The sequence below is a fragment of the Rousettus aegyptiacus genome, unplaced genomic scaffold (genome assembly GCF_014176215.1).
Source record: "Rousettus aegyptiacus isolate mRouAeg1 unplaced genomic scaffold, mRouAeg1.p scaffold_m13_p_10, whole genome shotgun sequence".
Lineage (NCBI taxonomy): Eukaryota > Metazoa > Chordata > Mammalia > Chiroptera > Pteropodidae > Rousettus > Rousettus aegyptiacus.
The window spans coordinates 7,473,168-7,486,683 of record NW_023416285.1 but is presented as its reverse complement, the minus strand read 5'-3'; the positions used below and the strand labels follow the sequence as shown (position 1 = coordinate 7,486,683).

At 52.1% G+C, this 13,516-nt stretch overlaps 1 protein-coding gene across 9 annotated transcripts in view; it reads left to right on the top strand.

The window, feature by feature from the left end:
• Positions 1-13,516, top strand: part of PROM1 (prominin 1) — an 86,588-nt gene that overhangs the window by 3,967 nt on the left and 69,105 nt on the right. For 8 of the 9 annotated variants that reach the window (XM_036227536.1, XM_016138420.2, XM_036227537.1 and 5 more), the window contains exon 2: positions 7,420-7,840. In XM_036227536.1, the coding sequence (XP_036083429.1) occupies positions 7,618-7,840 (223 nt within the window). In that variant the 5' untranslated portion in view covers positions 7,420-7,617. Of the gene's footprint in view, positions 1-78; positions 98-7,419; positions 7,841-13,516 lie in introns of those variants that run through there. The other variant, XM_016138421.2, reaches the window with a different exon arrangement.

Sequence of the window (13,516 nt, the reverse complement as noted above, 5' to 3'; positions counted from 1 at the left end):
CCGGCGCGGGGACCCCCGGCTGCCCGGCGCCGCCGCGACAACAAAGGACGCGCAGGAAGGGAAGGGCTTTGCAGCGGGAGAGGGTCTGGGGCCCGAGGTCAGTTTCCCCGAAAGCCGGCGCCGAGAGGGGCCGGGGACGCGATCCCGGCGGCGCTGCCGCGCTCCGGACCCCCTTCTCCCCGGCAACCCCCCCCCCTCGCCCACGCGGGCGGCGGCAGGGGACCAGCGCCGGCGGCTCCGCGGGCCGCCTCGCCCCCCGCCCGCCCCGCCGCCTTTTCTTTCGTGTCCCGCAGCCCGGAGAGGCTCCTGTCGCGGCGGGAGGGGGCGGGGGGGGGCAGCCTGACGGCCCCTTGGAGGAGAAAGTCGGGGAAGCCGGCGCCCCACGCCCCCTGCAGCCACAGGTTGCGCCTGCGGGCTGCGGAGGCTGCTGCTGGCTTGGCAACTAACTGCTCGTCCGGGGCAAGGTTTTCCAGGGGTCCCGTGGGCAGCGGCTCACCTTGTGAAGACAAGGGGTGTGATTGGGGGCCTTGAACGTACCTCTCCTCCCTCCACCCCGCACCCCAACCTAGACCCGCTGGAGAGGCAAACAGCTGCAGGTAATGTTAGGTCGAACCGTATGAAACTGCCGTTTCTGTGGCTCAAGACTAGACCACCGGCAACTTCCTATGATTCAACTTGCGTGAAGGTATTGCTTACATTTTCTTTTCCCACTAGCTTGTGGGTTTCCTCTTTCAGTACTCTCGGGGCTGCCCTGTCCTGCCAGGGCGAGGGTATGGGCGTTCGCAATGGGCAGTTCGGAGCCTTTCTGGACTGCCGGCCCGTGTGCTAGGCGCTGTCCCCGCCCCATCTCAAAGCGTCCGGCACTATCCCAAACCCCATTTTAGAGATGAGCAAAGGGAATGCAGCGGCTCTCCAAGTTAACAGGTGGGACTGGAGACCCCTGCCGGGTCGGTTGTGTGCTCAGCAGTGCCCTTGAGTTCTGCTTTGCTTTCCTAGTGCGTCCCATGTTTTTCATGAACTTCCTTATGACTGTTTCTGTGCCCCTAGAAGAAGGACACAAACAACGGCTTCAGGGGACAGGCTGGAAACAATAAAGCTTTAAACCAAATGCTGTTTCGTTAGCGCTGTTTAAACTACGGAGGACACAGATTTTGCAGGGGCGGGGGGTCCAGAGCTGCATCTGAGACTTGTTAAAAGGTCAGGATGCTTCGTTACAAATGACAGAAGCAGCCAACTCCGGGTAATTCTCGGAGAAGAAGGACGGGGCACTGGTGGCTTAGAGAAGTGACAGGAAGGCCGGCTCTCCGCGCTCAGAGTGCGACTCGAGACATGCCGCAGGCGCGATTGGTGTACGGCCATGACGGCCGCCATGAGACGCTGGATGTGGCCGCCGCCATCATCGCAGGAACGAATCAGAAGCAGTCTCTGCCTCAGTGGGTCTCTCCATGCACAAGCCCGGGAGCAGGCATCTGATTGGCTGAGCTAGCGTCACCCCCACTCACCCCAGGGCACGGTTTGGGCACCTCAGCTGGCCTCACAATGAGAGGCAGGGCTGTCACCCACAGAGTCACGAAGGTGGGCTCAGAGCTTGGGCAGCTCCCATCGCGCCCCGCCACAAACCCCGGATGACAAACATCCAGGATGAAGTTCCCCTTAAAAGAAGTTCCATCCAAAGAAGAGAGGAAGTGAAGCCGGATGGTCACCATGCTTGCTTTTAACCCAGGATTTGTGGGAGCGCCGAGCTCTGGGCCCCAGGCTCAGAATCATGTGAGGTGTTTGCTTAACATTCACGTTCTTGGGCCCCCTTCCCCAGTTTGAAATCAGTGCATTTGAAATCGGAACCAGGAGTCTACGCCCCATAAACCAGAAAAATTGGCGACATTACTTTACTGATTCGTCTGGTGACTATATAATGAGATAACCCCTGAGGGAACAGTTTCCAAAACCTGCAAAGTTGGGGGGCCCAGCAGAAAGCGAGGCCCCCAGGCAGATAGACCAGCCGTTCTGCAGTCAGTGCCCTCAGTGAGGAGGCAGGTAGACCAGCTGTTCTGCTGTCAGTGCTATGTGTGGAAGGAGGCAGCTCGGATCAGCCCTGCACCCCTCTGCCAGAGACCACAGCACCGCGCCTACACCAATGCTTGATACGATTTCAAAACGGCCAAAAATGACCATTTTGTCAGTCCACCCCTCTCCCCCCCCCCCCCATCATTTGGTTTCAGCAGCCCGTATCGAGTGCATACTGTGTGCCTGACTCTGGGGGCACAGAGGTAAGTCAGGGGCCCCACACTGCAGGTGGGCCGCTAGGTCAGTTCAGTGCCCTATGAGAAGGGCGATTCGGGCGGCTTTGCCTTAGTTACTGCTCGCGTCCTGCGGTCCGGTCTGGGAAGCCTGAGATGTCGTTGGGATGTGTCACGAATGAGCCAGGTGGCGACTCCGGGACAGTGCTGTTTCTCAACCGTTAGGGTGTCTTAAGGGTCAGTCACCAGGGGAGTGCGTGACAAATGCAGGCTGGAGCTGGGGAACCTGATATAGATGATGGAGGCTCTGTGCATCCCTCTGGCCGCCAAATCAAAGTTGTGACGGAAACGAGGAGCAGCAGCAACAAAAAATCTCCTGGGATGTAGTAGAACGAGCCATACAACTAAGGAGAAATCCAAGAAACGGCCGAAGGTAGGACGGGGCGAGGACGCGGGGCTGCCCAGTCCCGAGCAGCGGAGTGAACAGAGGCTGCGGCAGCGGCAGCGGCAGACGCCCCTTAAAGGGGCCGCGTCTGAGAGCAGATTTTCGCGGTGACGGCCCTGCTTGCTCTGAGCGCCAGTGCCCGATTCAGCTGCGCACAGGGAGCACCAGGGACTTACAAGGAGACATTGTCGGAGTGAGGGCCGAGGTGAGACTCGCTCCGTACAGAAGTGCAGGCGGTATCCATTGTTCCCCTTTGAGCCCTCACACATACCGGTGTGCCGGACACAGAGCCGCCATAGCCGTGAGGTCATCAAACTGGATCCTCCGCCCAGAGGAATCCCTGCAACCCCGCCTTCCCCAACTCACAGCCCCACCCAAGCCACATCCAGGTGTATCCTCAGCGAGTCAGGTGCTCCTTGCTGAGACTCACACTGGTGGCAGCTGGCCTCGGTTTTTGGTGTGGCCTTCTTCGGCAACGCTAAGCACAGCATCTGTGGATTGTTCACTGAGTCTTACCAGATGGCCGCAGAGAGGTAGAATTTGGGCTAAGTTTGGACTGCAGCTGAACCCCTCTCAGGACTGTGCCACTGGACAAATCCCCATTAATAAGACCAGGAGACTTAGGAGCTTTGCTTAGTACATAGAAACCCACGGAAAGGCAGCCAAAATGGAAAGACAAAGAAGCAGAAACCATATGAGAGAACAGAACAGAGATCCAGATATAATGGAGTCAAGTAATCTAACAGATGCAGAGTTCGAAACACTGGTTATAAAGATGCTCAATGAACTTTTAGGAAGTGCAGATAAATTCAGTGAGAACGTCATAAAAAACATAAAAATGGAAATGGGAATTATTAAAGGGAACCCGTCTGAAATGAAGAACACATTATCTGAGATGAGAAATATATTAAATGGAATAAACGAAGTAAATAAAGTAGAGGGTCAAATGCCCTACCTAGAGGATGGGAAAGCCAAGGACACACAATCAGAATGGCAAGAGATGAGATGCCAAGACTATAAAAATAATTTAAGGAGCATATGGGACACTATTAAGGGTCCAAACATTCATTTGATCGGCGTAACTGAAGAAAATCGAGATGTTGAACAGCTGTTTAAAGAAATAATTATGGAAAACTTCCCTAACCTGGTGAAGGAAATGGACATAAAACCCCAGGAAGCTCAGAGAATTCCAAAAATCAGGGATCCAAAGAGGCCCACACCAAGACACGTCATAATTAAAATGCCAAAGGTTAAATACAAAGAAAGAATATTAAAAGCAGCAAGAGAAAAGCAGGTAGTTCCTTATAAGGGAAAACCCATAAGACCGGCAGCTGATTTCTCAAAAGAAACTATGTAGGACAGAAGGGCTTGGCACAAAATATTCGACAGGATGAAGGCCCAGGATCTACAACCAAGAATAAATCATCCAGCAAAGCTATCATTTGGAGTCGAAGGACAGATAAAGAGTTTCTCTGACAAAAATAAGCTAAAGGGGTATATCACCAGCAAGCCAGTATTATAGGAAATGTTGGAGGGCTTCTTTAAGAAGGAAAAACATGTATCAAAAACAGGAACAAAGAATGGTAACAACTACATTCCTGTCAATGAGTACTGGAAATAGAAAAGAATTAAGTGCTCCAACTAAAAGACAGGGTGGATGAGTGGGAAGGGAAACAAGACCCCTACATGGTGCCTGTAAGAGACTCGCTTCAGTTTAAGAGACACACACAGACTAAAGGGAAGGGGGTGGGAAAAACATTGCTTTGATGGACCTAGAAGGTATTTAAGTCGGAGAAAGACACACACTATATGATGTCACCTATATGTGGAATCTAAGGACTAAAAAGAGCAAAGTAATCAGAAACAGACTCACAGATATAGTGGACAATTTGGTGACGGACAGAGGGGAAGGGGGTTGGGGGGGGCTGGGAGAATGGGGTGAAGAGTTAAAGAAGTACAAATTAGTAGCCGATGGATGGTCACAGGGATGGGGAGCACGGCACAGGGAATGCGGTCAGCATTACTACGTCGGCTAGAGGGAGGGTCAGGGGAGGGAGGGAGCAATCTGGGGGATTGTTTTACGAACTGTATAGATGTCTGAGCAATTATCCTGCATACTCAAAACTGACTAAAATAATAAATGAATTTGTAAAAATGCAGATTACTCGGCCTCACCTCCAGAAATGAGGTCGGGTGCGCCGCGTGCTGCGTGAACGCCCCATGCTGCGCGGATGCAGCTGCTGGCCCGCGGGCGCGTGCCCGGGCTTCGTGCGGGCGGCGGCGGCGGCAGTGAGCTGCTCTCTGTGTGGGGTTTCATAAGCGGCGCCCACACCTCCTGCTTTGGCACAGTCAATGAAAACAACCGAGACGAAAAGCTCTTCCTCTTTGACCTGACTTTTATCAATCGTCTCCCTAGTAAAATCCAGTGAGATTTTAACGTTCTCTTAAAATTTACTCTGAACCTCAAGAGGGACAACCCCGAGGAGCGCGAGGTAAAGACATCCCGTCTGGCCGTCTGGCCGTCTGGCCGTCTGGCCGTCTGGCCGTCGGGCCGCGGGGCTCCAGGGGCCAACTCGGCTGACACCTCTCCCTTCACAGAGGTGAGCAGCCGTATCTCCTCTGGGATTTCTCTTCCCCTGCCGTTTCAAAGTCCGTTTATCCATAGCTCTCCCAGGGCCCTCTGCCACGTCTCTCCTGTCCCTGGCCGGCCGAGGCGTGGCGGCGGCGGCCTTCGCGGGAAGTCAGCCTTTCTTAGCCGCTGAGCCTTTAATCCTTCCAGCCGTTGTGCGCCCTGCCTGTCCTTCCGCAGAAAACAGGACGAGATGCCGTGCGGTGTGAATGTGTGTGCGTGTGCGTGTGCGTGTGTGTGTGTGTACACGTGCATGGTGCGCGTGCGCCTACCCGCCTGCCGCCGCCTCAGAGCTGCCCTGTCCTACCTACAGGCATCTCTGTCCTTTCTCGTGCCTTCCTGCTACCGTGTGCAGCCCGGAGACCTGCAGAGAGGGCTCTGTACGAGCTGGCAGGCTTCGTTTTCTTCCGACTTGTTCTCTCTGGAAATGACCTGAGGGCTGAGCGGGGCACTGGTTTCCTATGAGAACCAGGGAAGGGCCGGAGCCCTCCAGAGCCTGAGGCCAGTCGTGGGCAGCAGCTGTGCCCGGCAGGGGACACTGACTTCTGGGAACAGTTCCCAAGGGTCCTGGCGTGTCCGTGGGTGAGACCTAGAGCCGACGCAGAGGCTTGGGGTTAGTGAGGTTGGTACTGGGAGCCACTGGGGAATCTTAAAAAAAAAAAATAAAAAACGACCCGTGATTTAAAAAAGGGAGCGTTTCGGGTCATTCTCTTGTTAGCTGTGTACAGAAGTCATTGAAGTGGACGGGACTTAGCAGATGAGGCCACACCTAGGGGAGTTCAGTATGAACTCGCATCTTCGTTCAAACAGCCCGTGGCGTCCTGCCTCCTCCTGTGACGCGGTGGGAAGTAGGCAGTGGGCTCCACCGCCCTCTCGCACAGGGCGCCGCTTGCTCGATGGTCCCTGTCCCCCCTGATCTCGCAGTGTGTGTTTCAGGAGCACCCATGTCCTTATTTTGAAAGCTAGTGTGCGTCTACTGTATAAATGAGACCCGGTGTACCTCGACGCCGGCTCAGAGAGGACGGGGCAGAGCTCCTCGGGCCCTCTGGGAGGCTCTGTTTCGGCTCGCGTGGCCTCATGCGACGGCGCGAGCGGGTCAGCTGTTTTCGCTTACTTACTTTTATATTCAGCAGCACTTACGGAGCCCCGAACCGCCTGCGTTTAGTTCTGGGGACAGGCGCATGGAAGAATAAAGGTGCACATTGGGCGTCCTCAGTGGACACTGGACTGGGAGCTGCTTTTAGGATTCCTGTTTCCCCGTCTCCCCAGGGCTAAGTGAGAGCTCTCCACTCTGCCCTGCCTTTCATCACCGGGACCCTAGTTGTCCAGGTGGTTGGTTACCTGGGGCGAAGGCTTCCATCACGACTACCTTCTGGGCAGATGAGAAAGACAGATTCCAGTGTCACCTGGCCTTAAAGAGTTTGATCCCTGCCCTGGAGGCATGCTCTTCTAAGGCTGGCTTGCTGGTGGGGAGAGTGGAGGAGGCGTGTTTGAAATGAGATCAGTAAGCAAATGAGTAGAACAAAGGCAGAGTGAGATACAGCTCTAGGTGCCGGGGCAGCAAGGCAGCCTGGGGAACAAAGAAACCTCCGCACCTCTGCCCGGAGCCTGACGGGGCTCTGCCCAGAGAGTGGCCTGGTGTCTACAGCGTGGGCTCCGGAGGCAAATGGCTGGGTTCCAAGTCCGGCCTCCTCATTAATCAGCTGTGACCTCGAGCAGGCCTCCGAAATCCTCTCTGCATCGCTGTCCTCACCTGTAAAATGAGATAATGCCTCAGACAAGGTCCTACCCATAAAACAGGTACAACGGTGTCTGGAATATAATACATGCTCAATAAATGTGGGTGTCCACGACCTCACAGCCGTCTCTGCACCAGCCGGTGTTTCCTGTCCGGGTGAGCGTCCGCGGTCTGAGTGTGGCCCCACGTGGAGGGCGCCGTCTGTCGTTCACGTCCCTGTGGCTCCAGGCAGCCCGAGTGCTTGCTTCCCCGCCCCCCACCGGCTTAGGCTGCCGGACTAGCTCTGACGCTTTGCAGCCTCCGGGGACAGCTCCCGGGGCAGGCAGCCTGCTGCTGTGTTAGTGACCGCTGCCCCTTCTCTCCCCACCAGGCATGCTGCCTTGAGCCGCCGACCCCCCCTGGAGATCCTGCATGCCAGCCTGGCCTGAAAACGGAGGACTCCACAGACCCGGTCCTCCGCACACCTCTTCTGCACGGAAGCACACCCTCCTGACTTAGCCACGGCTTCCAGAACCTCTGAGGCAGGAGGCCCCCAGTTCTACCTCATGTTTGGGGCATCTTGCTAGCTATGGCCCTGGTACTCGGCTCCTTGCTGCTGCTGGCACTGTGCGGGAATACCATTTCAGAGGGGCCACCGTCGTCCAGAAGGACTTCTTCCAATGTCCTGGAGTTTGAACTCCGGGAAGTGGACTATGAGACCGAGGACGTGTATAAACCTGGACCCATCAGCATTCTCTTTCAAATAGTGCACGTCTTTCTCCACGTGGTGCAGCCCCATGCTTTCCCCGAGGGTAAGTGCCAACCGCGGGAAAAGATAGAGTTTGCCTCCGAACACGCTCACGGGCACGAGCGCAACTGTGTCTGTTAATGACAGAGGAGAGTCAGTATTCTAAGGTGTGAGGGCCAAAGCGACTGAATCGCACAAGAGCAGAAAGTATTTAGACAGAAGTTACGAAAACTTGTACCGGATTGAACAGGTCGTCAGAAATGCGATGATCAGAAATGAAATCGAGCTATGTTGCGATGTCGGCTTTCCAGTTCTTCATCCTCCTCTCCCTCCCTTTCTTTAGCTTGCTTGCTTGCTTTCTTTCTTTCTTTCTTTCTTTCTTTCTTTCTTTCTTTCTTTCTTTCTTTCTTTCTTTTTTTTTCTTTTTTTTTAGCTAGAGCCATACATTTATTCTCAAGTACATACCAATGATAAACATTAGGGTAAAAATGCAAATTCTCTCTGTCTTCCAAATAAGAAGTTAATCATTGCCTCCTGGCTTCAGAATTTAACTCTCCTCCATGCACAGGGAAGTGCACTTCTCACATTGCTCAGGGCAAGGACAAGCCTGGCCGAACTGACTTGCCTGAGTAACTAGTCATTTCAGCTCCGAGAGTCTGTGAGGAAAGGGGAGATGGCCAGATGGCCGTCTGTCAGACCTCCGTGGAAGCGCGCTGTTATTCTTCCTGCGTTCGACCGCTGGCTTGGCTTTTGTGCCATTTTTTTACTCCCTCTTCTGTGCTTGGATCCCTCAGGGGTTTCCAGGAAAAAGAGTATGAAAATGAAAATGGTCTGTGAGAAGTGTCTGCTACTAGGGTTTGGCCGTCTAAATTTGCACTGGTTTAATGGTAGAGCTATCCTGAGCTTGCTCTTCAAGCTACAGAGATTGAGCCCTGTCATGTTTACTAACAATTATAGGATTCGTAGCAATCTTTATTATCTTCCGTAGCTGCTCAGCTATTGTTAATAAGAGGGATGTTCTGTTGTGTGTGTGTGTATGTGTGTGTGTGTGTGTGTGTGTGAGAGAGAGAGAGAGAGAGAGGGAAAATTTAGTGGACTTCAGCATTTGTTTACATTATGGGCAGTTTATACGTTTTCATCAAAATATATTTATATTGAAGTTTTTTATATTCATTTGTCTGAGGTTAAGCAATTGAAACAGTTTGAAGTGTAAGTTCTCAATTTTGTGTGAAGTTTAAATTCTCATTTCATGAAATATATCAGTCTGGGCCCTATTGTCATAGAAGAAAATTCTGAAGACTACAGCTTACTGTTTGTGTCATTTCTTCCAAGACTAAATTTGGAACTCCAAGAAACAGAAATAGAAAGAAGGCTCTTTTATTTATTTACGTTGAATATAAGTTCAGTTTTCAACAGATACCTCTTTATTTATTTGTGGTCTCGATACAAATATTATTGAATAAAGAAATACCTACTTGTATTTCTACTTGCTCTTATTTATTTATTTATTTATTTATTTTTTGGTAAAGCATAGAATTCAGTCGTTTAATATGAATTTACAGTGACTTCTTCAAAAACTTTGTGAGGCATCCAGGTGTCCATCTAAGGCATTTCATGTAATTAGTTAATCCTATAATCTCTTTCCATATGTTGTTTTATTTCTCTTTCTCTGGATTTCAGAGAAAGGCATCCTTAGACTTATTATATAAGGGAAAGCATTCTTTTAAAAAGTCTTCATTCAAACGGTCAGGTTAAAAGATATCTAGCTCACAGTGCATTCTGAGATGTTGAACGCCCACATCATTATTAGTCTAGAAGGAGGTGTCAGCAGAATTTAAACCCTAATGTAATCTGAGCGAATTAGCCTTGCATGTCCCTTGACCTTATTCAATACTTATTACCTAAGAGAAAGAAATTCTCAAAAGTTTTAGCAGTAGACCAGAGCAGACCAGCACTACCTCTTTCGAAATAACAATTGTTAGGTTGCTTAAAGAATATAGTATTGAATTCAGCAGGTGACATCTAAGGGTGTTGTTTTGTTTCCGCCATCCTATTTTTTATATTCTTTCACCCAATTACTAGATTTTATAACAGTTCCAAAGTAACTATTAGGTGCTTTGCAACATAAAAGAAACATAGGAGACAAGCATTGGTTTTTCCATTTGGGGCCAGTGCCTTTCATGAGCATCAGATCATGGGTAGGTGTCTGCACAATTAAAGATGAGAGAAAGAGAGAAAGAGAGGGACTCCTTAACTAAATTAATACAGTAACCCAAACAGAAGACTTTAGGATGAGCCCTCCCTGGAGCAACACGAGGTATGTCTTTCATTTGGAAGACTGGAAATGTTTCGAATGTGACGTCTCCGTGCAGGATTAGGAGAGCGAGAGAGGGCCTTGGTATCTGGGCTCCCTCTTTCCATGCCATCAGACTGGGGAGTTCTCCACTTTTGCATCCTGTGTTCAATTAAAATGGTATCCCGAAGTTTTTTCGGCACTTGGAACTCTCTAAAGAGAAGCACATGTTGTATCCTTATAAATACAAGACGGAAAGGTCTCGTTTAGCTGAGACTTGAGGACAAAGGCCTAACCTAACTTCCTGGGAGAAGAAAAGATTAGCTGAGAAAAGACCAGGGAGACAGTCGGCTGTGACAGAATGTGCTCTAGAGCCTGGCGAGGGTGTTTCATAAAGACCCGCCCTGGTCTTCAGGCTGCAGGGGTGATACAGCGTCCGGGGCCTAGGATCTCCGAGAAGAGAGGGATGGCTTCCATTTGGGAGGAGTCATTTGTCCATTCGTTCCGTTTAGGAAGGGCGTTGCTGGCAAGACTACCGCAGGGAATCGAGGAGAGGCTCTTGTGGGCACGTCCAGGGAGTGGAGGAGATGGTGGCCCCCTGTGGCCCCCCGAGGTGGGTGTTCGTGGGAGAACACTGCCAAAGTCGGGCAAGCAGAGCTGGGGGACCCTGCCGACAGCTTTGCAGAGGGAAGGACGCGCAGGCACCGTGAGCAGAGGTTCCATTCATTTGACGAGCATTTACTGAAAGCCCCTGCCTAGTGTGCTGCACCTTGCTGGTGCCGCGAGCCAGGACCGGAGCGGAATCGGGTTTGGGGAAAAGAATCTGGCAGTAGCTGGTAGGATAGGTCACGGGGGTGGAGGCTCCTGCAGTGGTCCAGAGGGAGGTGGTAACGAACGAACTCGGAACGAGACAATGGCAATGCGGGAGGCGGAGGCAGGATCCGTTTTACATCCAAAGGACTTGGTTCAAGTCTTAGCTTTCGCCTACGACCCACCTGGCGATTTGGCCAAATCATTTAATTTTCAGAGCCGCTGTTCTTGTGGATACAATGATTATAATCATAACGTACTCGATAGCTTTGATCTGTGACGCTTAAATGAGACGACGTGTGTAAAGCCAGTGTTTAAAACCGTGCCTGAAAGGCACAGAGAAAAATCTTCAGTAAATGTGGCTGCTATTGATATTATTTGAGAGGAAGAATTGGCCAACTTTCATGCCAAGAATGGTGTCAAGAGGGGACATGGGGAAAAGGAGGCGTCTCTGGGAAGGATGGTTAAAATGTCCTTGCTGCTGCTCCCTGGAGAACATCCCACATGGAGCTGCCTCTTAAGAGGCTGTTCCATTACCTTGGAAGTGAAGTGGGCTGCGCCTCCCGGCAAGCCCCGCATAGCAGGACCGGGTCCAGAAGCCCGGGCTCGGGTGTAATGCCCACGTTCTGAGCTGTCTTTCCTCCTCCACCAGAATATTACATCTAACGAGCTCTCGTGTTTCTCCGCCTCTTCCTTGTCCCCCGCCGTCCCGAGTACCTGTCGTAAGGGGTCCTTTGCTAAGTGTTAGCTCTTTGGCTCTCCCAGCACCTTCGAGAGGTCGATGATGGTGGTGGTTGGTGGTCTTATTTCTACTTGTCATTTCCCCCTTTACAGATTGGAACACTAAGTCAAACAAGGTTACATGTTCGAGGTCACAACTAGCCAGTGGCAGCTTGAGGACCTGTCTCTAGGACTGGCTATCTCTCTTATATTCCACTACTTGGTCCCCTCCCCCTCCCAGCTTTCTTTGTAGATAATTTATTTCCCTTATAGTGCTTTCAAAATGACTGTGAGTTACTATGAAAATAGTAACTTTTGCAGCATTAAAAGTGTGCATGGCAGAGGATTATCTGGTCTGGATGGTACACAGTATCTTTTTGAGTCCAATGTATCTATGTTGCATTTGGCAGAAATCACGACTCAGATCAGAGCCATCCTAACGGAAGAAGCAAAGAAAAGTCTCTTCTGCTTTTATTTTTATAGAAATTCTCTAAGATTATTCTCTTCTCTGTTGCGGTACGTTTTTAAATTAGATATCAGGATGGTTGACCTACTTCTAACAGCGTTTGAAGCTAATCTGGTTTGCTCCTTGGGTTTGGTGGGTGTGGGAGAAGAGTGGGGTAACGTGGGGAAAAGGAAGAGGTGAGCGTGGTTTCTGTGGAATTCGGGGCGCCATCGGAATGTTCCATCTTGCAGGCGTTCCCTCCGGTGCAGCTAACAGAAACCTATTAGCTAAGGCAATGAAAAAAAAAAAAAAAAGAACTTGTCATCAGAAATCCAGGTTTTCTGAGGGGTTGGCCCCCAGGGGCCGGACCTCGCTCGCTGCAGCCTCCGCCTTGCACTGGGCTCCTGACTGCACGGAACCCCATTGTGCCTCCTCCTAGCTCTCCGCGCCCCGCACCCCGGCACCTCCACCCCTGCTGTCTTCGGGGTGGAGAACCAGGCTCCCAGCGTTATAGGTTTTAGTCCGGTTTCCTAGAGAGCGGCGGGGCGTTCTTTCTCTTTCAGTGCCCAAGCCCGACTCCAATCCTTCCTGGGCCAGTCACCAAACATGGGGCCCAGCGAGTAACCGGCCAGGGTCACGATCTGTGGGCCTGACGCCGCGGGTCCACGTCTGTCCACATGGCATCACAGGCAGGGAGGAGGTTCCCAGGGAAAAGGTGGCCGGGCGGACAGCCCGATACGTGTGTCCGTACCAACGTCCACGTAGAATCAGGATGTGATGCCGCATCCAACAGCAGCATGTTCTTAGTTGGGACAAAGCCGGCGTTGTCCTTTAGATCATGTGACTGATGCAGACAGTGGGCCTGGCCATATAAGGTCAGGGAGGGAAACAACCAGCATCTACTGTTCCTCTCTCCGCGATGTCGCTCGCACGGGGCAGGCCACGACTAGCATCCCCTTTTCATCCTAACGGCTATAACAGCAAACAGCTATTACGTGCCTGTGCGCAGGGCTTGGAGCAGCTCACCCTGTGCGGGCTGGGTGTTCTTATTCTCATTTTACGGGAGAGGAAGTGCAGGCTCCGAGGGCCGGCCGACCTGGCCGCGCTGGTCAGTGGCAGAGGCGGGGTCTGAGTCCAGGCAGGCTTGGCTTTAGGGTCCAGGCTCACAACTGCTGCTTTTATTTTGCTGGTCAGAAAAGGGAGACTCAGGGTGGTGAAGGGTCTGTTCCAAGGCCACACACACCGATGGCTAAGTAAGTGGCCGAGCCGGGGCTTGGCCAAGAGCCCCGTGGCACCCAAGCCCGGGCTCACCCCCCGCGCTCCACGCGCCTCCCTGGACATCTGCTGCCGTACTGATCGTGTTTCTACTCCAGCAACCCGTGAGTGCGGGGCGGGGCGGGGCCGGCCGGCCGGTGGGGTGCACACGGGTTGTAACGGGCACCTCTCGTGCTCCGTGCTCGTCTTCCGCTTCA